General features: G+C 46.0%; 1 protein-coding gene across 4 annotated transcripts in view; it reads left to right on the top strand.

Annotated features, from left to right (window-relative positions):
• Positions 1-12,062: 12,062 nt before the first annotated feature.
• Positions 12,063-23,541, top strand: part of PAMR1 (peptidase domain containing associated with muscle regeneration 1) — a 50,658-nt gene continuing 39,179 nt past the window's right edge. For 2 of the 4 annotated variants that reach the window (XM_068399333.1, XM_068399332.1), the window contains exons 1-3: positions 12,063-12,207; positions 12,963-13,091; positions 19,952-20,066. In XM_068399333.1, coding sequence (XP_068255434.1) covers positions 12,078-12,207; positions 12,963-13,091; positions 19,952-20,066 — 374 coding nt within the window. In that variant the 5' untranslated portion in view covers positions 12,063-12,077. The remainder of the gene's footprint in view (positions 12,208-12,962; positions 13,092-19,951; positions 20,067-23,541) is intronic. The other 2 variants (XM_068399331.1, XM_068399334.1) reach the window with 2 other exon arrangements.

Below are 23,541 nucleotides of genomic sequence, written 5' to 3'. Positions count from 1 at the left end.
CATGTAGGACTCACTCTCCTCCAGCTCTTGCTCATCTCCTGCTTGCCAAGAGGTACCGTAAGTGAGCGTGTGTGTTCCCAGCACTGCCGAATGAGTCCCTTTCCTTCAGTGTGGTCAGAGGGGTTTGATCTCATGCGCGGTCATGGGAAGTAGAGAGATCTGCAGGGATGGTAATAATAGAAAGAAGGGGCTCTGCTTTATTTATTTTTTTCTTGCCGGCATGGAGTGTGTGTGGGGGGAGGTTTGCCCAGGGATCATTTCCAGTCAAACTTAAAAGCCTTAAAGAGAAACAACTGGCTGGATTTGTTTGCCAATGGCCATCAAGAAAACTGTATGCAATCACTTTGCTTACTACTGCTTTATTTTCTCAACACTCGGTGCTAAGGAAATGATGATAAAAAGAGGCATTTAAGTCTCTGAATTGTAAAGAGTAATTTGTTTAGTTTGGCAAAACAGAGACTTTCCTCTCCAGCCCCAACACCAAGAATGAAGGCAAGGGAGGAAAAAAGTGAAGGAAAAAAAGAAAACAAAAGCCACACATTGTTTCCAATCTGGGCTTTAGTTCTGCCAATATTATTCTTTCAAAGGGGAAGCCTCGTTAAAGCAGAATGATCTTTTTTATACTCAAGCCTCGCTCCAGTTTCTGCTGAACCAGCATGTATGGTTTCTTCTGGATAAGGTTAAGCAAAAAGCATTTACTGTTGAGCGCAAATTTGCTGTTGTTATGGCCATGAATGTGGGCTGTTTACACCTGGAGGTGGCTGGAGCTGCCTGCAGCAGCTAGCTATCAGCATCACAGGCTGCTTTCTTGGGAGTTGCAGCCCTAAGGACCGGGAGGTGAGGTGCCCTCAAATCACCCACCCTTCAAGCTGCCGCAGATGATTGCGGCACTCCTGGCAAGGTAAATGCCTCTTACTGGGGGAGCTGTCAGGTATGCAGGCACTCCAATTGCGATGGCTATAAATAATCGGTGTCAAGGGCAGCACTTCAGAGCCCACCTCGCCAGGGGTTGCGGCAGAGGGTCTGCCTCTGCAGTGCCCTTCCCTGCCTGCCCCTCACAGGTGGTGACCGGGGATGTCTGCCTGCCAGGCTGGCCACCAGCACCTGCAGTTGTCCTGGGAGACTGACCTCCAGCCAAAGTTTGCCCCTGGGGCACGAGCACAGAGAGTTTCTCCACACCTCCGTCTCACATGCACCGACTTGTCCCTGTGGTGGCCTGTCCCTCAGCCACATGCCACCTTGCACACTGGCCAGGCGAGGTGGCTCCATGACACGTGCCGCGGTGGCACAGAAATAGCCCTGCCAGTGGCAGAGAATCCCTAGGCATGGGCTGGGGCTGTCAAGCGGCTAGGTGGGCAACAAATCTCTCCTGCTGCAGGGGTGGCACGTCTCTCTCATGGTGCGAAGCTGGTCCGCAGAGCAGGCAGGCACTGGACTGCTGGGGGCCCCCTCAGCAGCAGTGACAAGGGGAGGCAGGAGGAAGGACAACGATGCGCAACGGGACATGAGGGCTGTGGGGCTGCAAGCTTGGGAAGGATGATGCTGGTTCCCCCCAACACTGGCTCCTCACGTGCCAGGTGCAGTGCGAGAAGGGCCTGGGGGACTCATGGAGGAGAGCAGTCCCCCTCACCCCTTCTCCTTCCTCACCATGCTTCCCCTGCCCTGCTGCTGGTAGAGCGGCTGGTGTAGGCAGCTGTGGTGCAGCACGAGGAGGGGGCCAGGAGCTCCCTTCCAGCAGTGGCAGGAGGGGGATTCAGAGACAGGGGAGTGATTCAAAAGTGCGGTGGCCTTAGCATGTCAGGGCAGGTTGGAAAGCAGCATTTTGCCTCCTCCCAACAGATGTATCCAATTTTTATCCATAGTTATCACACCCAGTTGCACAGGGCCTGCCTCAACAGTTGGGGGCAGGAGTCAGGGAGGTCTGGGAATTGATTTTTGGAATAAACTTGAAGTGCAAGTGACTCATATTTTCTTAAAAATATATGTGTGTTTGTGTGTGTTTCTGCCTATCTAAACCCTTCCCAATCTCTCTTCCCCTCCCCCTCCAACCTCTGTCTAGAGAAGTGGAGGCCAGATGCACTCAGACTCATCCAGATGCATTCAATCTTAGCAAATGGGTTACTTCAGTTCACATGTTTAGGTTCCTAGCATGGACAAAGAGAAAGAGACTTGCTTTTTATTTTGGAGAAAAGTTGGGATTACTCACTCTCAAGCCCAAGGCCACCTCAAGGGGCCCCCAGGAATCCCTGCAAGCCTGCTGGTGCCCAAGATTTGGCTCTTCATCTGCCCAGAGGGAGCCCTCACCACTGCAGGGCCGTACAGGTGCTGCCGGCAGCACGAACTCCCTTGGGGATGTGGATGCCCCTCTCCCTCCTGCAGGACCAGTGACATGGTGCAAGGGCAAACGGGGAGGGAGGCCACAGGGCAGGGAGGCAAGCTATCAGCAGGAACAGAGGGTTGGCAGCCTGAGGTCATCTGCAGTTCTTGGTTAGGGCTGGACTACGTACCCCAGTGGGGGCTGTAAGGAGTAAAATTTGAGATGGAGCCTTAGGGGTTTTGCTGCTGTCTGTGTGGACTATGTCTATCTGGGCAACATTAACTGCAAGTAAACTGCCAACGTGTTCCAGGTCTTACACTGTTACAGCAAGCAAGAACTCAAGACAGGCCCAGCACCACTCCTCCATGTTTATAACACAAGCACATTCTCATGTTATGTGGTCATGAATTTCAGTACTGCAGCTGCTTCTTCTCCACAGATTCCCAAATATTCTCCCGTACTGCAGAAGTCTGGCTTTGCCCCCTAGACTCCATTAGCAAAGGTTGAGCTCTCTAACCTCATCAATGCTGTCACTAACTCAAAAGTGCTACATTCATTACCTGTTCCTGTTCCTTGTCTTGCAGCACAGAGAAAACAAAATCTCTTCCTGATCACACTAGTATAATTTTTTCAGCTAGAATAAGCTCCTCTATCCCAGAAAGAAATCAAGGCCTGAAGGGTAATGTGGCAACCTCTGAATTTTAGCCTTACCCTCGCTATTTCATCCTGTAACAGCCCTTCTTGGATGAAGACACAAGGCCACAGTGCCAATAATAAAATCACAAATACCAGTTCAAAATTACAAGGAAGAAATCGAAGGAGGGAGAGTTAGGGCAGACTTCTTCAGGTTGCTTTAGATGCTAAAAACATCCTGGCTAGTGGCATAGATGGCCTGTAATTTAAATCCAACTATGACAAAAAAATACAGTAAATGGAAGCTGTGTGGTGTTTCGAGGGCAAGAGGAAGATGCATGAACAGGAGAACGAGGTTTAAACTGGAACTGGACCTGAAATGTGGTGGAGGCATGAACGCTTGACACAGGTCTCTGGGCCTGTGGCCCAACAGGCCTGTCCCTAAAGGGAAAGGAGGGGATATAAGGGCTTGATAGAAGAAAATGGGGAAAGGAGAGTTTCAGTTTGGGAGGTGTGGAGTATGGCTCTATTTTGCATGCTACAGCTTATCACCAGGGAATAAGGGCTGCTGAAATGTAGGAAGAAAGGGAACAGGAAGTTTCCAACGGGAACAAGCATCCTACCCTACAGCTACCTGTCAGTCCTCTCTGCAGCTGTGGGTAGAGCAGGCAAGAGGAGGGGCTGCAGGGCATGCAGGTTTATTGAAAGAGGAAAATGGTGGGAATGACACAACCGGTTGGGCATCACAACTGAGGCAAGGTTGGCTGAGGGGTAGTGGGATTACTTAGGCTTTAACATGTAGAAAGACCAAACTGACAGTCCTGTTTTCAGTTAAGACTGGAAACAGAAAAGCCTAGAGCTATTTGTGTTAATGCTGTTTTTGCATTAACACACCATTATAATGCTTAGATGGGCAAAGTCAAGACCTCACAAATAGGAAAGCACAATTTTTATTTGGCTTTCCTTTTATTTACACTGAGTTACGTGATTTTCATCACGGACAAAGCAAAACAAGGCAGTGTGGAGAGAGATACAAACTTCGGAAGGCACATGGGAAATCCTGTTAAGGACCTGATGTAGACCTCAAAAATATTTTTTTAATTGAACTAACAATTCTTTTATTCTTGGAGCAGAAGTGTTGAGAGTTTATGATTTGTTTGTCATAGCCTAGTTAAGAATAGAAGCTTACAAATGTAAACAAGGCAGTACTGGAGGAGCACGATGAAGCAAACCTGTGGCCTAGCAGGAACAACAACAGGACTATTTATTTCTGAATTTATGGCTACTAAATACTATACGACAATAGGAAACCTGGAATAGAGACCCTCCTATTTGAAAACATTAGGCAGACCCCATTTCCTGTATCACAGGAGAATGTGCATTAGCCTTTTTTCCTATGTGAAACATGATCTGAATTGTTAAAACGGTAGAGCTTAAGACAATGGTGGTCTCATCCAGCAGAACACAGTTGTACTTACACTAGATAGCTTTTCAATGTGTTTCTTGAATGGAATATACTTTCTGCAGTAGTTTAGTCTGCTTTCAACACAATCCTGCATTTGGGACTTAAAAAAGATGGTCGAGTTAATGCACATTTATTAAGTGGACAGATTCAGCTTAGTATAGTGGATTTGCTCTGGTGTTTACCTACTGGTTTAGATTTTTTAAAATAGAAATCCTTTGGGTTTTTTTTCCCCCCATTCTTACCGCTGTGTGAAAGCACACACTAATGTCCAGGAAAGGACACTAACTGACTCTGTAGGAGAAGCAGTCTAATTCAGCAAAGGTCTGCAATCCATAAAGGAAACAGGGATGTATTTTAGCTCCTCTTTTAATTAGTCCAGCTGCTAAAAAGAATAATAGGTACATAATTTCTGAAGAATAGCAAGTATTTTTAGAGACAGCATTATCGCTTTCATCCTCTTAACATATCTATGAGGAAAACAGGCATCATTTGCACAATAGGTTATCATCTGAGGCAAAAAGAGGTTAAGAATAAAGACCTGCACTTTCCTTCATTATTAATGGTTTGGGGTACACCATTTTCCAAGAGCCTCGGTAAAAGCCTCTTAAAGGGAACACCTCTCTTCCCTTCCAAGGTCTAGTCCTCTTGGCCTTACTGAAATCAAATGGAGAGTTTCACTATTCATCACAGAGGAGACACAGTTTTACCCAACATGTTTCTCATTTCCAGCTGATAAATTCTAGGTCTCCTGTGTGCTCGGAGCTCTTCTTGTTATTAATGTTAATGTCCACACAAGACATACCTATACGGTTGGGCCCAGCTTGCACATCCGTGCAATGACAATAGAGCGAGTAAGAAAGGAGCAGGATAAAACAGTAATAAAAATGAGACAGACCTAAAGAAAATGTTAGCTGTTACTAGGTTTCACTTCTGTTGGAGCTATTTTTTCTTTAAACGAGAAAGCTTAATTTCAGAATTATTACATGGCCAAACATTCCCTAATATTTAATGCCTTAAAATATTTACTCCTTCAAACTCAAATGCTTGTTTCTTCTGCAGAAGACAATAATTTTTATTGAGCAACATGCTGAAAAATTAAAATGAAATCAAATAAAAAGGGGCATATTCTCATCTGTGGAACATGAACTGGTTGAATAATCACTTTGAAAAAGTCATCCTCTATGGACTGTAACTTTAGAGATGCATCTGTTCATATCTGCTCTTATTTACGATGCATTGTTAATTCGTGCGGCACTTTTCAAAGCAATTTGAAATAATACTTCTTTGAACCTGAGTAGCGTTTTACCAATGTGCTGATGGATACATTGAGGCATGGAAGGAGAACTCATCTTTGCAGGATAACAGAATGGACTTGTAGGATGGGAAGTTCCATCAGTTCAGACCAAGATATGGATGCCCTTATAATGCACATCTTTCAGGAGTTCTGATAAATATATATTTCCAGCAGGGTCCTAAGGTGATCTCTCTTTTGGAGGACTGTAGAGCACATTTAAGTTGTAAACTTTTCTTTGTTTTTCCCCAAGGACAGATGGAGATGGCAAACTGGTTTTCTGCTGGATCTCCGATCCCTCCACATAGCAGCTAATACCAGCACAAAGATAGGGAGTGGGAATGGGAAGTCAGGGAGAGAAGGGAGAAAAGTGTCCCATCTCAGCAGCAGCATGGGCTCATATCAGCTTAAAGTGACTGCAGCCTAAAAAAGTCATTCTTCCAAAGAAGTGGAGGACACAAGAGTTAATTGCTGTAATCGGGCTTGCTTCAATTCACCTTAGTTCTTATCCAAATAATTTTCCCAGCTCTCAGACCTTTGGAACAGAAATTCCCTTTCCATCTAGCAAGGTATCTATGACTGACAAATTCACCATGGTGAAAGACAAGTGTGCTGAAGCTGAAGTTTTGCCATGATGAGCTGCCTGACCCACCCCTGAGGCAGCAATGTACTTGTGAATCTGTTCCCAAATCACCAAAGCTTTAAGCCTGTCCTAGTAAGATAAACCAAAATTGAAGCTGGTTTACTTGACTGTCCCAAGGTGCAAACTGCAGTTGGTTAGAAGCTCACTAATATGAGGATCACACTATTTCTTTCCACACCCTCAAACCCTTGCTCACAGGTTCCCCATAAACAACCTCCCCGAAGATAAGTGCTAGAAAGCTAACTCCTCACTACATTCTCCACCACGGCTTTACATTTAATCCTCACCCCCATCCCACAGGAGTCTCTCTTCCTCTTTCATTATTTCTTTTTTCTTTCTATGGCTGCAGAACCTTTTGCTATCATTTTAATTTCCTTTGCAAGGTCAAATTCGGCTTGGCTTTTGGCAGTTCTTCCTCTGTCCCTGAGCTCTAAGACATAGCTTGCTTTGATGATTAGACTTTTTTCCATCCCTGATAGGTCTCTGCTTTTCCCTTGAATGAGACATTTGACTGGGCTCATTGTATATCCCACAGGATTCATCACTATCCTTTCCAGCAGACCTTGTATTGAATAGAACTGGTGCTTTAAGATGGTCTTATCCTTGCAGCTATTTTTTATTACTTGGGCATCCTCTTTGAACTCACTGGCATAAGAATAAGTATATCTCCAGTCTTCACAGTGAGTGCTAATGGAGCCTTCACTTATCTTCCAAGACTTCTGGCTTTTCAGAACGGTGCAGTAAAAACAACCCTTTTCAAAGGTTGCTTTTCCACTCAATTTCAAACAATATTTCTGTCAAACCTCCATCATGACCCTTCCCAAGTACTAATAAAAGAATTTCTTGTATGGTTTTTATCACCTCATTTTCCGAAGTCCTGCAGTTTGGAACAGGATAGTATTTGAGGTTTAGCGAGGACAGAGATGGCTGAGTCATATGTGTGCACAGACCATGAGGGTGATAGGAAAAAAAGACACACTAGTGTCAGGGAGATGATGACTACTTCGCTAACTGTTCAAGCTCCTCTGCTGCACACCAGGCTACCCAAGCACATCTTGGCCAAGGAAGTTGGTACGTTTTGAAAAGGTGAAGCAAAAATAAGAAAAAAGGGGAATTCTGGGCCAGAGAAAGTGAGGGATGTACGTGAGGCTGGCAAGTCAAATCAGAGCTGGATTTGCTGCAACTTCGTAAAGGAAGTGAGTGACAGTAGAAGCTTGATATTCCAGCAGATTAAAACTATTTACACTTCAAGCTATTGCAGCACCAGGAGTAACCTACTTCCACTCCTTCCCCTCACTGGCTTCTGTGGGTTCATGGTACAGAGGCAGGCAGGCAGGCAAGCACCCCTTTTAAAAAGGCAAACACTGTCAAAATCAAGAGCAAAGGCTGCAAGTTTTGCCTTTGCAGTTTTGAGGATCTGTGGAGAAACTGAGGTCCTGTTACTGACAGGGGAAGTCACCTGGCATTAAACTACTCAGCAAATTGACTGTGCATTTCATTCAGTGCCAGCTCCTCTATAGATACTCTTCATCTGCTTTTCAGCAGGTCAGCTCCCAGCACCGGCTCAGCAGAGGCCAGAGCAGGATCAGCCAGCCCACACCTCCACACAGTTCTGCTGCATCTTCTCCTTGCTGCAGCTCATCACCCACATGCAGGTTTTCACAGAGGATGCTCAGGGCCCACCTGTTAATGGGGAGCCTTTGTTAATGGCTCCTCCAAAGCCCTGGCTCAACACTGGGGAGCAGGGGAGGTGGCAGCATCACTGTGATGAATTGCCATCATTGTAACTCAGCCCTTGGACCAATGCTAATGGGGAGGACATTGACTGGGAATATCCCCTCCTACCCCCATCTTACAAAATCCATTGCTGACAGCCTTTAGGATCTGAAATGTGCTATAGTGACTAGGTGGTCTTGCTAGGTACAGATGCCGGTGAAAAGCATGAACGTGTTGCCATCTGAACCTGGAAAGACATGAGAATTACCAGCCACCTCGCATATGCCTCAGTGCTCATCTCCCACCTCGCTTGTCCCTCAGGCTGGACTCAAAGCATCGGGTGAAACATTGCATTCCGCTCTGCCAGGCTCCCAAGTCGAGCAGGTCGTCTCTCTAGCACCTTCCCTGGAGGTTCGCATGCCTTCCCAACACAGCCATTTCTTGCTCGGTTTCCATGGTCTTGAGCTGCTTCCACGTGTGCTGTTTATGCCTGGACTTAATGGGCTTTTCTTCCACCATTAAAATCCCATAAATTAATCCACTGTTCTTTTGCCTGTCCAGAGATTTGTTTGTTCTTTTCAGATAAATATTTTGCATGGATTGTCAAGCACCTTCTTCCTGCTTCTCCTAAAATCAGGTCAAGACACTTTCTGGACTGTGTTTGATGCTGGGGGACACAGACACTGCCTGCAAGCCAGACTGCCTGCTTTGGAGGATTATCAAAGTCAGGCCCACAAAGCACCCCACAATTATCTCTGCCACAGCTGAACAAGGCCTGGCTTCAGTATTTTACTCAGTCAATAAATCTTCCCCCGCTCTTCTCTTCCTCATTCTCTTCTGTTTTGGGGTAATAATGGCCAAGTGTGGGTGTGGGGAGCCAACGGTGGTTACCATTCCCCAAACACACAAGGGGAAGCGGGGTCATGCCTCTTCCTCCCTGGAGCCCAGGCTGATCGCAGCAACCCAAACAAACATTCATTACACATGCTAGCAGCTCTGTGCATCTCCCTCTTAAATTTCTGAGGGAAAGGTTTCCTTTGCCTTTTGTTCAGTAGCCTGGAGATACTTATGCAAAATAAAAGGGATCTACCATTATTAAAGAGATGCACAAATTCTTCACACAAATTTCTTTAAAGAATAGGTTCTACAAAACTTCAGAATAATAGATTTCATTATTTCTGTTAAGAAAATCCTAGAGAGGATCACTTAAAAAAAATCTCAGATCCACAGATTTCCTTGTCAAGGCTATATGTATTGCCCAAACTGCAGTACCTGAGAACCTGAAATGGAATTAAATTGTCAGTAAATCAAAAGACAGTCCATTTTCATTGTCTCAGTTGAGACAAGGGCAAGAAGTAAGCAAACAGCATTTCTAGGCGGCAGCAAATTTATTTTTACAATTCTTTAAGGGTCAAGATCTGCTACTCCCATCTTAACACTAAATACTACTTCATACTCAACTTATGCTACAAATATACCCATTCAATTCACCAAGAATAAGTGTGGCATCTGCTTTTTGGCCCTGTTGTGTACATAAGTTCTGCATATAAAAATAAATATGGATATGCACACACACACTTTCTCCACACATACATGTGTAATATTTTATGGAAGCATAGAGTATTTTAGGTTGAAAGGGATCTCTGGAGGTCATCTGATCCAGCCCCTGTCTCAGAGAAGCGTTAACTTGCAAGTTACGTTCTGTTGCTCGCAGCCTTATCTCACCAGGTTTTGAATTCCTGCAAGGATGGAGACATGCCTTAGTTACCCCAGGGCAACTTTGCCTGTGAACATTTGGATCACTTTATAGATAGCAATTTCTCTTGGGCAATTTATAGCTCAACACAAGTGGATATAGCCAGTTAATAAGCTTTAGCAATCTTGAGAGAAATTAGATTTCTAGCTTGAGTTGGGAAACGGGAGAATTTGAAGGAAGCTTTGCAAAAGCTCCTGAGTGTTGGATAGTTATTAATTAGACTTTGGGGAGTACTCCTTCAACAAGGAGTGAGACCCCCACCCCTGTACCCCACAGAAACAGCTATTTTCAGTCATGTATGCCGAGATGTATCAAACTGAGTGTCAGTTCTAATACGATAATTAGACATATGTAATCAATTTGCTCTGGAATCTGAATCAGATACAGTTCAAAGATAAATGGCTTCATTAAAAGAGAATAATAGCCATAGGTTAAGAAGTCCCAACTTGGCCAAGTTGATTGACTGCTCTTGTGGGACTGAGAAGGCATGAGTTTAATTCCTGGCTTTGTTATTGTTTTTCTCTGGGACCTTGAACGAAGTCACTTCACCTCCCTTGTGTTACCATTTCCCATCTGGAAAAAGGACTTTATAGAGCATATGGAGATCTACAGGCAAAAAGCTATATAACTGCTAAACACTACGTTTATTTTGATGCAAGAATTTATTATTGGAATAAAAAATTACTGCACCTTATTGAATGACAGAAGCAGCTTTCTTTTTCTTTTTGGAATGATTATGGGGGGCAGGCAGGAAAGATAGAAAGGTTTCGGTGCAAACAGCAGCATGGTTTCCAAACTCAGAGCGGCAGTGGACTCTCCCTTGCCGGTACACCAGGCATAAGGGAAAGGCTCAGGTCTGAGGAGCACGAAGGGCTGAATTTCATTTCCCAGCCAAAGGGAAAAAAATGAAGAAACAGTTTGGTGGTCCCTTTCTTGTGGAGACAGTAAATATCACTAGGGGAAAGATAAGCTTCCAGGAACCAGGCTTCATGAGGCCCTCAAGAATCAAGTGAGACAGAGCAGCAAGGTTCAGTGGTAGGGAGCTCCAGCAGACATGGTAATTACTTTATGAGGCACAATGAAGCAAAAAGCAGCGGTGTGAGAAAGGAGACAGGTACAGGCACTGACGGGAGTGCTGCGCCTTAGAGATGTATGGCTTGTTGCAATGACAAGGCAGTCCTGTTACTCAGAGTTTAAAACAAAAGGGAAAAGGATGTTACCTAACTACAATGGAAAAAAAAAAAAGAAAAAAGGGGAGGAGAGAGGGAAGAAGAAAGAGATAGTCTCATTATGTTTCCTTCATGTCTCATCTTTCTAGTCTCTCTCTCTCTTTTTACCATCAAACTCCATGAAAGCACTCATCAGGTCTGTCAGCTGGTTAGGAGACACGCTGACAGCATCGTGAACTCATTAGATTTGACTTTGTAGAATTCAGACAGCACGCTGGCAGTGAAAGATGGGATCTGCACTTACTGTGGCAGTCTGGAGTCACAGTCTGAGGTCATTTCCTAAAAGGGCACTTCCAGCATATCTTAAATATCATCATATGAGGATATGCTAAATAACAAAAAGATATTAATAATGTTACCATATTAGAAATGCCAGACAAAATGAACCTTCAAAAATAATGAAAAATCTTGTTTCCTTTGGCAGTGAAGCTGAGTGTAACACTGTGTGCTTCTGAGTGAAAATAGGGAGTGAAACGGGCTAAAACTCAGCCTCAAAATTGTCCTTTCCTAATGGACGCTTTAGTCTTCAAGAGTAGCAAATTCACAAACAGAAATATGACCAAAACATGCTATTATAGTTTAAATAATCTATACTATATATAAGGCTGTAAATCAGTCCTGCGATCTGAAGAAGAGTTTCTCATGTGATGTCATCCTCTGTGGTTTTTCTAAACTATTTTTCTCACCACAGAAGTGACTTCTCTTGCAGAGAAGAGATGTAAGTGAACATATTCCTTCCCTCTGGTCTGTTTGCCTCCTCTGGGTGGCACTGCAAAACTGCCCGTGTGTCCTTTAGACACACAAACCGCGCTGACATTTCGGCTGTGTGTTACCACGTAGTTTGGGATTTCCTGGGCTGCAGATGTTAGCCAGCCTCATGCCATACATGATCTGACAAATCGCTGAATAATAGATCCTGTCAGTCCTCAGCAGATAATGGATTATTTCCATGTGTCCCTCTCTCTGTTCCCCACTTGCAGAGTACACAGTGATCAATGAAAACTGCCCAGGTGCCGAGTGGAATATCATGTGTCGGGAGTGCTGTGAATATGACCAAATCGAGTGCATCTGCCCAGGACGGAAAGAAAGAGTGGGCTACACCATTCCTTGCTGCAGGAACGAGGAGAATGAGTGTGACTCCTGCTTAATCCACCCAGGTATGTTTAGGACCACACTGCATTCAGACTGGATCTTTGGCCAAGGCATCAGCACGTAATGGCAGCTGCTGGGCAGGGGAGTGGCAAGGGCAGGCACTTCTCACTGGGGCATGGGATTGCCCCACATCTCCTCAGGAACTCCCTCTGCCACTCTGCTGATGGCAGCAAGACACTTGGCAAGGTGCCCCCACAGCAGGTAGCATCGCTGCCAGAAAAAAACCACTTTCTACCAACAGTGATGTGCTTAGGGTGTCTTGAACAGGCTTGGGAGCTACCAAAGGGTGATGTTGCAGCTGGCTTCACACCAGGAGTGTTTCGTAGGTGCTCTGGGATTATTTGCATCCCCAAAGAAGGGAGAGATGACTTGGAAGTCCAGCTAGCAAGGAGGAAAGGGAAAGTGAAAGGTGAGAGCAGTAGGAGACAGAACCAGGTTAGAAGACATCAGAATCACTTGGGCTGGGCCTGAGTAGCACCAGCATACACATTCAGACTCCTAAAAGAGGCATTTATAGTCGGAGCAATGAGATTTAGAGGTTCGGGCAAGTCAGACTGGGAGCTTGGCTCCAAATCTCAGAGTCTGAGCTGCCTACGGTTTGGGGGTGAAGGTTGGGTATGGTTCATAGCAGGGAAGCTGTCAGCACTGCAGCAGTCACTAATGTTATTGGCATTTTTTGTGGAAAAGAGAGAGAGGCTGCTCCTCACCCCACAGGACAATCCACGTTGGCTTTCCTCTAATGCAGTGGCTCTCCTTTCAGGCTGCACCATTTTTGAGAACTGCAAGTCCTGCCGCAACGGCTCCTGGGGAGGGACGCTTGACGACTTCTACATCAAGGGGATCTACTGTGCAGAGTGCAGAGCTGGCTGGTATGGAGGTGACTGCATGAGTAAGTGTCCTATACAGGCAGGGAGGCATGTCAGGGACAGGGAGTGGTGGGACGGAGCCAGAGCCATGCTGTGCCTTTCTAGCTATTCCTGTATGGTGACTCTTGCAAAGGGCACAGGCAGGAGAGGGCAAACACAAAACAGGCATTAAGCAGAGCTACAGTGGCAAAAATTTCTCTCCTAGTGCTCATCTGCTAGGGCCTCAAGTCATGGGAGGTTACAACCCTAGCAAACTTCTGGTTTGTTTTAGTTTATTTTAAAACTTTAACTACTGTGACTCTGGAAATCTTCTGTTCTCTGCATTTCTCGGACATACTTCAGCATAACTGATTCCCCAGAGGCCTTCAGCAAAGCATAAACATTTATAAGGGCAACAGCTATATCAAAGAGCTTTTCCTCTGTCCTCCTTCAACCCCTGGGCTGCAGAACCAGCCCCGAGGAAGTCCCAGTGCTCCCTCCCTCCCTCCCAAAGCACACCAAGGCAGCTCTGGAAAACAGTGTCTTGCAACTGCTAACACCATCGTGATGGACCAGGAGTGTTTCAGGCTCTGGCAGAGATACCCAAAGGTTTCGTTCCCAACAGCGTACAAAAGCTCCTGCTTCTTAGATTTTGCTAAGCTGTTGGTCCCAATGCAATCTTTCAATAATGAATTCCATGAGCTAATTTGATACAGTTAGCTAGTACTAGTATTTCCTTTACCAGTTTCCCACTGGTGAAGGCATAGCCTTTCACCAACTCTCTTTCAACTTTTATTGACTGTCTCTTTGTTCACATTTCACTGAAAGGGATGAAAGCAGAGTCTGCTTTTCCTGCTCTATTCTGTCCATTATTCTAAACACCTTAGTCTTGTCTCATCTTGCTCATTGATTTTAAAGCAACAATTGGACCTGCTTTCCCAACAAAGACCATGACCATTCAGGAGGTGAAAGCAAACACAATAAAATCATTGCTTCAAACAGCAGAGTATGGGGAATGAACATGTTTCAGCAACAGAAGTAACTCAACCTTGGTAGTTCAGAAGTTGATAAACTGAGTCCCTTGCAGTTTATGGTGTGATTTCTGATAGCACTTTAAAGTCCTGTTTGCTCTAGGTCGATGCTAGAGCTCCCCTGGCACTTTTCATAAAAGCAGAGCCAAGAAAGAATCATTAGCTCATCTAATCCTTCCTCCCTCTGCCTAAGTAGATCAGTTGTCTACAGTATATTTCAGCCTGCTCTGCTGACTTGTGTTTTAAAGCAAATACACCCTCCCACTGTAGTCTATTTGGACGTTTTTGCAATACTGAAATTTTACAGAGATTTGTCTTATAGTGTTTTTCCTACTACTTGCTCTTTTGAGGGAAGCAGTGTGACACTGAGGACGTGGTCTCTTTTGTGTGGTTCTGTGGTACTTCAGAGGCTGGGTAGGATGGGAAGATAGCACAACAGTCTCTTCCACTTTTAAAGAAGAGCACAAGGGACAGTTTGTGATCTTAGCACAGTCCTGAGCTCCCCTCCTCTGACTCTCATGGTTATCTCACTTTTGGCCTTGGTGTTAGGCTCCGGCATGCAGAGACTGCATGTCCAGAAAGCAGCCTATAACCATGCTGGGTGCTGGCCTGCAGGCTCACAGCTGTGTGGCTTTGGGTCTGGAGGGCAGCCAGTGAGTAGCCTTTGAATGACAGCATGCACTGGCTGCTGGAGCAGTGGATGTGCTAACACAACGCATTTTGGAGAGCAAAGGAGGAGGCATCACTCTTTGGCACCTGCACACAGGATCACATCTGGAACTTTGCAGCCTGCTTGGGTGCCTCACCAGCAGCAGAGTGCAAATAAATCCCGGGAACACAAGGGAGTGCAACCACAGTAATTGGGGAATGTAATCTGTCTGCTTCACCCCATATTGCAAATGGCAGTGCCCTCTATTAGCAAGCACATGGACGGCCCGTGGGACCTGCCATGATCAAGCTCGTCGTGCGCACAGGCGGCACACAAAGCTTCACCCCACACCAGGCCGGTGGCTGCGAGGAGCAGCGTTGCCGCTGTGGCCAGAAAAGAGGGCTCCTCCTGGCAGAGCTGCCCTTGCAAGGCATCCTCAGCTGAAGCTTCTTCCCCAGATTTTACCTACTCCTGCCCAGCGAGGCCAGCGTCTACCTTGCCCCTGCGCCGAGGGCAACCTACCCGCAGGCTTCACAGCCCCCGCCCCCGCCTCCGCCTGAACGCTTTAGGGGGGTTGCTCAGAGCACGGACCGCTGCGAAGGAGAGAGCCGAGGGGTGCCGGCAGGCCGCTCCCGGGCACCCGGCAGGGCTCCGAGCGGACCTTTGTCTCCCTCTCGCGGGGCGCGGGAGGCGTTGCCGCGGAGCACTGGCCCCGGGCTCCTGCTGCCGGCTCCGGCGCACTCGGCGAGCGGCTCGGGCGGGCGAGCGGGCGGCGAGCGGGCACCCCTCTGGCTCCATCCCTTCACTACCGGACCGCCCTAAGAAACCGCTCCGGGCACGGCCCGGCCCGACGGGAACTCCCCGGCCGCAACGCAGCCTTCACCGCTCCGCCCTCCCGCCGCGCCATTTCCCTCAGGGTCCCGGCCCGCCCGCGGGCGCCGAGCGGCACCGCCGCGGCGCGGGCGCTAGGTGGCGCCCGGAGGCCCCGGAGGGGGACGCGCCTCCCGGCCTACACCGGTCAGCCGGATGAGGAAATGGCCACGCGCGTAGGCACGAGGGGATGAGTGCCAGGGGTGCAGCGGCGCATACAGCTGCAATTTAGCCTATGGGCAAGATTAATGCCTATTTAATAACCCACTCGTGGGGGGGAGGGCAGTGGTGGGGCAGGCTCCAGTTACCCCAAGGGGAGCAGCAAGGCCTGCCCGCAGGGCAGACCAGCAGTCCTGGGCATCCTCATCTGGTTCTACGGGCTGGTGGCACTGCCCCAGCCACCGGGCAGCAGTCAAGGGGCTGTCAGCAATCTCGAGGGCAGGATAAGCCCCAGGGAGTGATTTCTGGGAAGTGCCAGCAAAAGTGGTCATGTGTCTAGAGGGCCATGGCAAGGAAGAAGTAGCATGGGCCAGCCCCCAGGGCCATCCAGTTTGTGTTGTCTGCTGGCATAGCTGGATGTGTGGACGTGGCTGAAAAACAACTAAAGGACACCAGATCATTTGGTAAAAAGAGAAATGGTATAGGGTAGTCCAAAGGAATATTATTAGGAAAAAAACACACTTGATAGAGTTAATTGGGTACTGGGACATTTCCTAATGGGACTATTTATTGGATTGGGCTAGCATGCCCTAAAGGCACATCAGAATCTAAAACCAGAAGAAAAATGACCCTGCAGGTCCCTTTTCTCTGTACTGTACACTCCCGACAGCCTTTGTCAACCTCCAACTGTCACATCGCTTGAGAACAAATACTCCATCAAAGTAGGGGAGAAAGTGGTGTTATCCAACAGCTGTCCTCAGCCTAGCTATCTCAATGTGGTCCCTATGATGAACAATAGTACTTGTAGTTTTAGATACTTTGTGAACATTAGTGTTTGTCTTCATTTAGCCCACACCCGGGGCTAAACAATAACAGTTTTTCTCTCACCTAATATCCCTTCCCCAACTGAGGAAGGAAATTGGTAAAAAGAGGGAAACTCATGGGTTAACACTGAACAGATTTAATAAAATATAGAAACCAATATCAACGATAACACAAAACACACAAAAGTATACTTAGCTACAAAGTTGAAGCAGGTTGTCCCAGGAATACCAGTCATTGGGAATAAGAAAAACAGATGCTAGAAGAAAGGAAAGCAAAACCAGGCTCACCTCCCCCCAGCAAGCCCTCCCTTTTATAGCGAGCTTGTTGTTAATGATATAGAGTACACCTGTGGGCCAGTCTGGGACAGCTGCCCTGCATTTAACTGCTAAGGGCCTTGATCACCATGGCTGGCCACAAACTGAAACAAAATCCCAGTGAAACGAGGACAGTGTTTCACATAATACTGGTGACCAACAAGCAACAGGTAGCAACAGGGCATGATGAGTGACAGCTGCCTTCCCATATCCGCCTGTTTCTGAATACCAGTAACATTTCTACTCTCATTCTCCTCTGTTCAGTCCTCTTGACCTTTGAAGGAGCCCCCACATCAGTGCTGTAGCATTCAAACAGCAGATAATGAGTTCTTACCAGAGGTCTCCTCAGGACCTCTCCCTCCATCGACCCACGTGTCTCCGTGGGCTACAACTCAGAGGTCTCTTGAATTGTTTTCTTTTCTGTTAGTGACAAGCTTTAGAGGAAATCTTACTGTGGCCCTGAAAGCTGCCTTTTTTCAAGAACAGGAACAGAACAAGGATGTTGACACTCTGCCAAAGTGGATTATTTTTTTGTAAATGAAGCAGAATTTGCCAGCATTTGTTTAGGATGTAAATTATTTTTGATAGCTTTCCAGGTCTCCTGCAGATTCAGAATAGGAAGAGAAAAGACTCCTTTTGATCAACAGATGATTGAACTCTTGGTCTGGGGAGTGAGCCTAACTTCTGCTAGAAGAGCTGGAGGTACAAGAGCACAGATCTGATGTAATTGCAAAGGTGCTTCATACAGAGAACGGTGGTAGCAAATCTGAGAACATTCTTTTGGAGGCGGTCATTGAATGGCTCCTCTTTAGCCTCCGGACCACCTGCTTTGCTGGCCAAACCTACTTCCTTGGCACCAGTGTTCAGAGATTTCAGGCTGTACCACTGCAAACAGGAAAGTACGTTTAGTATGCCATGCACACAAGTATCTCTTCACATCTCTTCTTTGGCTTTCCTTTTTTAAAGGCATCAGAAACTCAAAAGCCCTTCGGGATGAAAGGGAAACTCTTTGAGGTGGTCCAAGCCCCCTGTCAAACCATCTGAATGTTTCTAGCAGCTTTGTCTCAGGTTGGTTTTTGAGTCAGGAGCCAGAAGCAGCACAAGGTCCTGTTTCTTGCTGTGGGAAGGAGCATTATCATGTGCATCACAGCAGATCCTGCTGTACTCGCTGAATCCTAATGTGGTTGCTGGGCACAGTCATTAATCCTCGCCTTTTACAGAGGGAACTGAGAGAGACACAGAGGAGGATGAAACACTTTTGAGGAATCTTCTGAGCAGGATTCTGTTTCCTTGGGTCCTGCTTAATTAAGGGTAACCGAGGGTAAATGAACAAAGGGTATTTCATTTGAGCAACACTTTCTTAAGATGAAAGAGGAGTAGTTGACCTGCAGTTTTCATGTTTCCCCATAGGCCAGATGCAGCAGGACTGATTTCCAGACACTAAGATCAATGGGAACCGCAGATGCTTGGTACTTCACCAAATCAGGTCACTGTCACCCTCTTTTCCCAAAGGAGGGAAGGGCCCTGAGGCAAGTGTTGAAACCCACCATTTCAGTAGGAAACATTCATCCTGTGTTACTGGTTAAAAGTTTAGAGTTCCTCTTTGGAAACAGATGGAAGGAGCAGGGCTTTCTGTTGGTCTAAAGAGGTAAAAAGAAGCGAGAGAGTTGCTGTGGAGGTCTCTTGGGTCATTCATCTTTTTACTTACCCTCATCTGTGCTGTGCAGCCTATCAGAGTCCCGTGGATCAGTGACACTATTAGACTCAATTGCAATTTCTGGCTTACGGATACAGCCTCATCCCCCAGCAAAGCAACAGAAGGCTTACCAGGGAATGTAGCCATGTGCAAGATTCCATTCAGAAGGATGTAGTCAGGAAAGTAGAAACTGAGAAATTAGCTCTGTTTGGTGCGTAATGATTTAGCTGTGCATTTTGCTAGCACTTGCATTTACAGATCACAGAAGGCTCTACAAAAATCACTAAACTTTCCTTCTTCCACAGAGAAAAATACCATTAGCCATATTTTATGGCTGGGGTAAAGGGAGAGGTTAGCGAAGGTGAGAGAACTCTCTGGGCTAAAAATGTTCAGCATCCAAGATGAGGAATTAGGACAACTATCCCTGGACAGCTGCCTAGGGACAGCTGCAGGATAGCCATGAAAAGATATTGCTTCCTCAGTGTGTGACCTTGTCTGCTGTTTGTTCAGGTCATTGTCCTCTGGTGGTGGTCTCAGACTGGGCACAAATGACCAGAGTACTTCATCTTATTCTGTTGATGTTGGGCACTGAAGTACATTTCCTAGTATGGTGAAAAGCTGCGAGTGACACAAGCAGAGTGGGACAGGAGGAGAGGAAGGATAGGAATGAACCTGAGAGAAGGGATGAGGGCTGTATATTATACATGTGTTACACTGAGTCATTGGTGGAGGAGCTGTGATGGTTATATGTCTCCATTAGCATGGTGGCATTAACATGTAAGGATGATGTGGTGAATCCTGAGGACAAACATCTGTCTCCTCTAGGAATACATCAGCTGTTTTTCCTCCAAAAAACTCATTGTGAAGGACTTGAAACTATGATGTTGGGTGCAACAGATCCTCCTCTCGTTGTTTTGCTCACTTGATCTAATTCAAGTGTTCATTGTACCTTTGACAGTTTCCCACCAGCTTCCTCAGTTTCAGTGACTACACAGGTCAACATGAGATCCATCAAAACTGTTCTGAGCTGGAGTGTCAGCCAGGTGGTTGAATGGGCTAATCAAGAGTGGGGCAAAAGCTGTAAGAAATGGTTTCTTGGGGCTGCGTTGCAAACAAGGGAGAAGCAATCAACTAAAACTTTTCTAGAGGTGTTCTTAGCCTAGGCAATACTCTAATAGAGTCATAACTCTCTATAGGCATTATGTGGCTGTCCCATTATTTTATACACTGCCTTGTAAGAAAGTGTGTATCTTCCTAAGCCACCCTGTCTTTTCATTACAGTGTTTCTTCTACATGTATTTTCTTCAAATGTCTCTTGAAGGTCCCTCACACAGAATTTTTTATTTCTTTTGCTCCCCAGGGTGTGGGCAGGTTCTTCAGGCTTCTAGAGGTCAGATTTTGCTGGAGGGTTACCCACTGAACGCACGATGCGAATGGACTATTCATGTTCAAGCTGGATTTAACATTGAATTAAGGTGGGTCATACTGACTTTTAGCCAGCACTGGTTTCAGGTGGACGTTGGGGCATGTGGATAACCAAGAGTCAATGAGGGTCAACTCAAGGGAGCCCTGGGGCAGTGAAGGCACTGCCACCACTTTGCATTTGGTACCCCAGCTCTTTCCCCTGGTCTAGCTTATGATGAGCAGCCACTGCACAAATCATCAATGCTGTGCCTTCAATTCCCATTTGGTACAGCTGGATGCTAAGGAGAGTTTCTCAGATATCAGGCAAAATGTATCTCTCTAGAGGTCTCTTCAAGACCTTGACACCAAAGCACCCAGTATTTTCTGAGGTGTGTACCAGGCTGATCTAAGATATTCTTTGAAAAAAGCTGTAGGAACATTTTGATATGATGTCTCATGCCAGGAGAGAGTTGCCCACGGGACCTGCCTTATATTTAGCCTACATTTTTCCTCTTTTATTTTGATTTCACTCATTTTACCAGCCCTGTCCTCTACCAGCCTCAGTTATTCCTCTTACCATTCCTATGTCTGGAGGATGTGATTGGTTCTCCTGCAAGTCATCGTTCCTCTAACCTGTGTATGCTTAGACTTGTTAACCAGCCCCTGCTGACTCAAGCTCACAGTTCCTGATTGGGTATCCTGCCTAGTGCAGGAGAGCCCCTAGTTAAGCCCAATTAATACTGTTTTCACATGTGTGTAGCAGGGAGCTCGCACATGCAGCAGGAGTCTTGGCAGGGGATCGTATTCAAAACCCACTAGCTAATATAATAAAAACAGTAGCTAAAGCCTTCACATCAATATTTCACCAGCTTTGGAGCCCAGGCAAAAGAACTATGCTGGATACACAAATAGATTTCTTCCTATATGTTTAAAGAGAGACTTAATATTTAGTAAGAGGAAGAGAAATCAATTTGATAGAAGATAAGAGCTTGTGGCATTTCCATGCTAATGCCCTTTTTTCAGACTTGCAAAGCAAGTCTATTGTGTAGTTATGAGCAGCTGCAATTATTGCCTGGATAGTGTTGGAGCCTCTTGACTTTGGAAAAATATGTAGGAGACAGCGGAGCAATGCTGTGAGGAGGAGTTCTGTGTTCTTTTGACACAACTTTGTATCAATCTCAGCAGGTATGAGCTGTACCTACCTTGTTTTTAAAAGATGTTGTTGGCTAGGTGTATGGCTTGCACAGCACAACCTCAGGGAGGTGGTAACCTGGTATTTTTTACTTTTCTGAACAAGGCTTTGTCAATTGTAAGGCTTAAAAAGTGCTTCAGGATCTACAGGTGTCACCCTGTCTTCTTTTATATGGGTGTGGGTGTGAGAGTGGAAATGGATCCTGCACATGCACATCACTAGTGAATGCACCCATCTCTGGGTAAAGAGTTGACAGCCAGGTGGCACCAGGCACAAGGTACAAGAAAAGAAGGAAAAGCTATTTTAACAGAGGACACTAGATCAAACAGCAGTACTTGCTGTGTCTGCGCTAAGGAGACTTTCATCCATTTTCAAGGCAGAGGAATGGGGAGTGCTATAAAGTAAGCTAAGAGATGTACTGACTCTTTGGAGAAATCAGACGTCCATTCTAGACCCCAAGGGCCACCCACATGCATGCTAGGAAGAAGTTAGTGTCATGTGAGATCTGTACAGTTCACTCTGTTTACCTTTGCTGTTACCAGAAGATGCAAAACTTTAACATGAGGGGCGTCCTGCAGAGAGTGCCTTTCTCTTTTTCCCCATGTCCATCCTTCCTACAGTCAAACAAACACAATACTAGGCATCTCCTTGTTGTGACATAAGGTTACATTCCAACGGTGGAAGTCTCTAAGGCGGAAGCCTGAGCTACCAACTTTCTATTGTCAGCAAATACATTTATCTGAGATGGGTAGCACTGGAGAAGCCTAGAGCCCTGTGCCCAGCCTGAGCTGAGCTTGATGTCTGGGTGCCTAAAGATCCCAGAAGATGACACGGCACTTCTAGGGAAAGATCAGGAACTGTCCTGAATGTCCACACTTAGCCTGCTACCATGCAAGTCAGGAGGCATAGGAGGAAGCCTCCAGGGCAAACACAGAACATGAGGACCTATCTCTACCTCACATAAGGTAACCCTGGAGTGTGTTCTGAATCAGCTGAGGTTTTCAAGGTGGACTACCTCAAAGCTGGCCATTGAGGTACTTCAGCAGTTAGATAGTGTGGAAAATGGGTACATTTAGCCTACAGCTTCTACTTTAGGCCATTCCTACACAGAAGGGCAGGTACAACTAAGCAGGCCACCAGAGTTTTCCTCCTGGGTCTGCCTTCCATGCTGAATCGTTGCCTTCACTGCTTTTTCATATAAATGCACTGATCCCCTCTGTGGGTGCTAACTCTGCCTAGAGCTGCAATGCACAGCCAATGTTGTGCTGAATCAGCACAACGGCTAACAAAAGAACTCCTTCCTTCATTCTCTCTGTGCACAAATCTTGTTTGCTGCTTGCGAGGGCAGGGATGGGAACAGTGTGACACAGAAGGGGAACAAAGTGGTTTGTCTCTGCTTACATAGGGCAGGAAGAGTAAAACTCTCAGAAGCACAATTAAACTTTCCCTTCCTTCAAGCTGTGCCACACAATCCTCTGGAGTTTGGCTAAGCAGAGCTGTTTTGATAAATGGTGCCCAGATTGTGGTTGTAGTTTGTTTTCTCTGCTTTTTTCCAGCCTTTTTTTTCTTTGGGTTGTGATGTATAGGCTCCCTCAGCCCAAGCTATGTCAGGGATGTCATACCACAGTAGGAGTAGCTCACAACTTTCAATCATTGTCTTTAATGCCTCAGCAGAGATGCAGTTTTAAATATTTTCCTTTGGCTAGAAGCTTTCCTCAGAGGGGTTGGTGAATGTATTCCCACTGCAGACACTGATGAAATCAAGACAATACTTTGCATTCCATTTCATATCTGATGACCTGTAGCACTGAATTAGCATGCTTAGTTTCATAAGCAAGAGAATTATGATACAGTTACAGCTTCACAGGTGAGGGAACTGAGGTTTATTACATTGCCTGTACGTGCGATTTAAACAGCAGTAGACCTTGTGGTCTGTAAAGGGTCCTGTAAACTGGGCCATAGCCAAGAGGTTTTGAAAAGCTTTGGCAGGTTTCCTGATCTGCCAATTCTGAGTCTTAATCATGAGATCCCATGTCATCAGTACAGTGTGTCTGCTTCTGTGCTAAGTAAAATGCAAATCAGAACCCCCTGTGCTTTGCACATCTTCCACTCTGTTTTCATCATTTTTTTAAAGCAGAGAAAGCAAACAATTAAAACAGTATTCTGTGTCTGGCTCTTTCATTCTGTGCCTTCACTCCGTGTGAGTATCTCTTGATATTACTTGTTCAGGAACACACTGATAGACAGAGTTTCTGTCTATAAATAATACTGCTCCCATTACATGTTGGGCTTCCCAGAAACTTTCCTTTTGTGCTTACACATATACTTAACTTTAATCAGAAATGTACCAGTTC

The sequence above is a fragment of the Nyctibius grandis genome, chromosome 4 (assembly GCF_013368605.1).
Source record: "Nyctibius grandis isolate bNycGra1 chromosome 4, bNycGra1.pri, whole genome shotgun sequence".
In the NCBI taxonomy this organism is placed as follows: Eukaryota; Metazoa; Chordata; class Aves; order Nyctibiiformes; family Nyctibiidae; genus Nyctibius; species Nyctibius grandis.
Note: the sequence above shows the minus strand (reverse complement) of the source record. Positions and strands in the feature narration are given on the sequence as shown.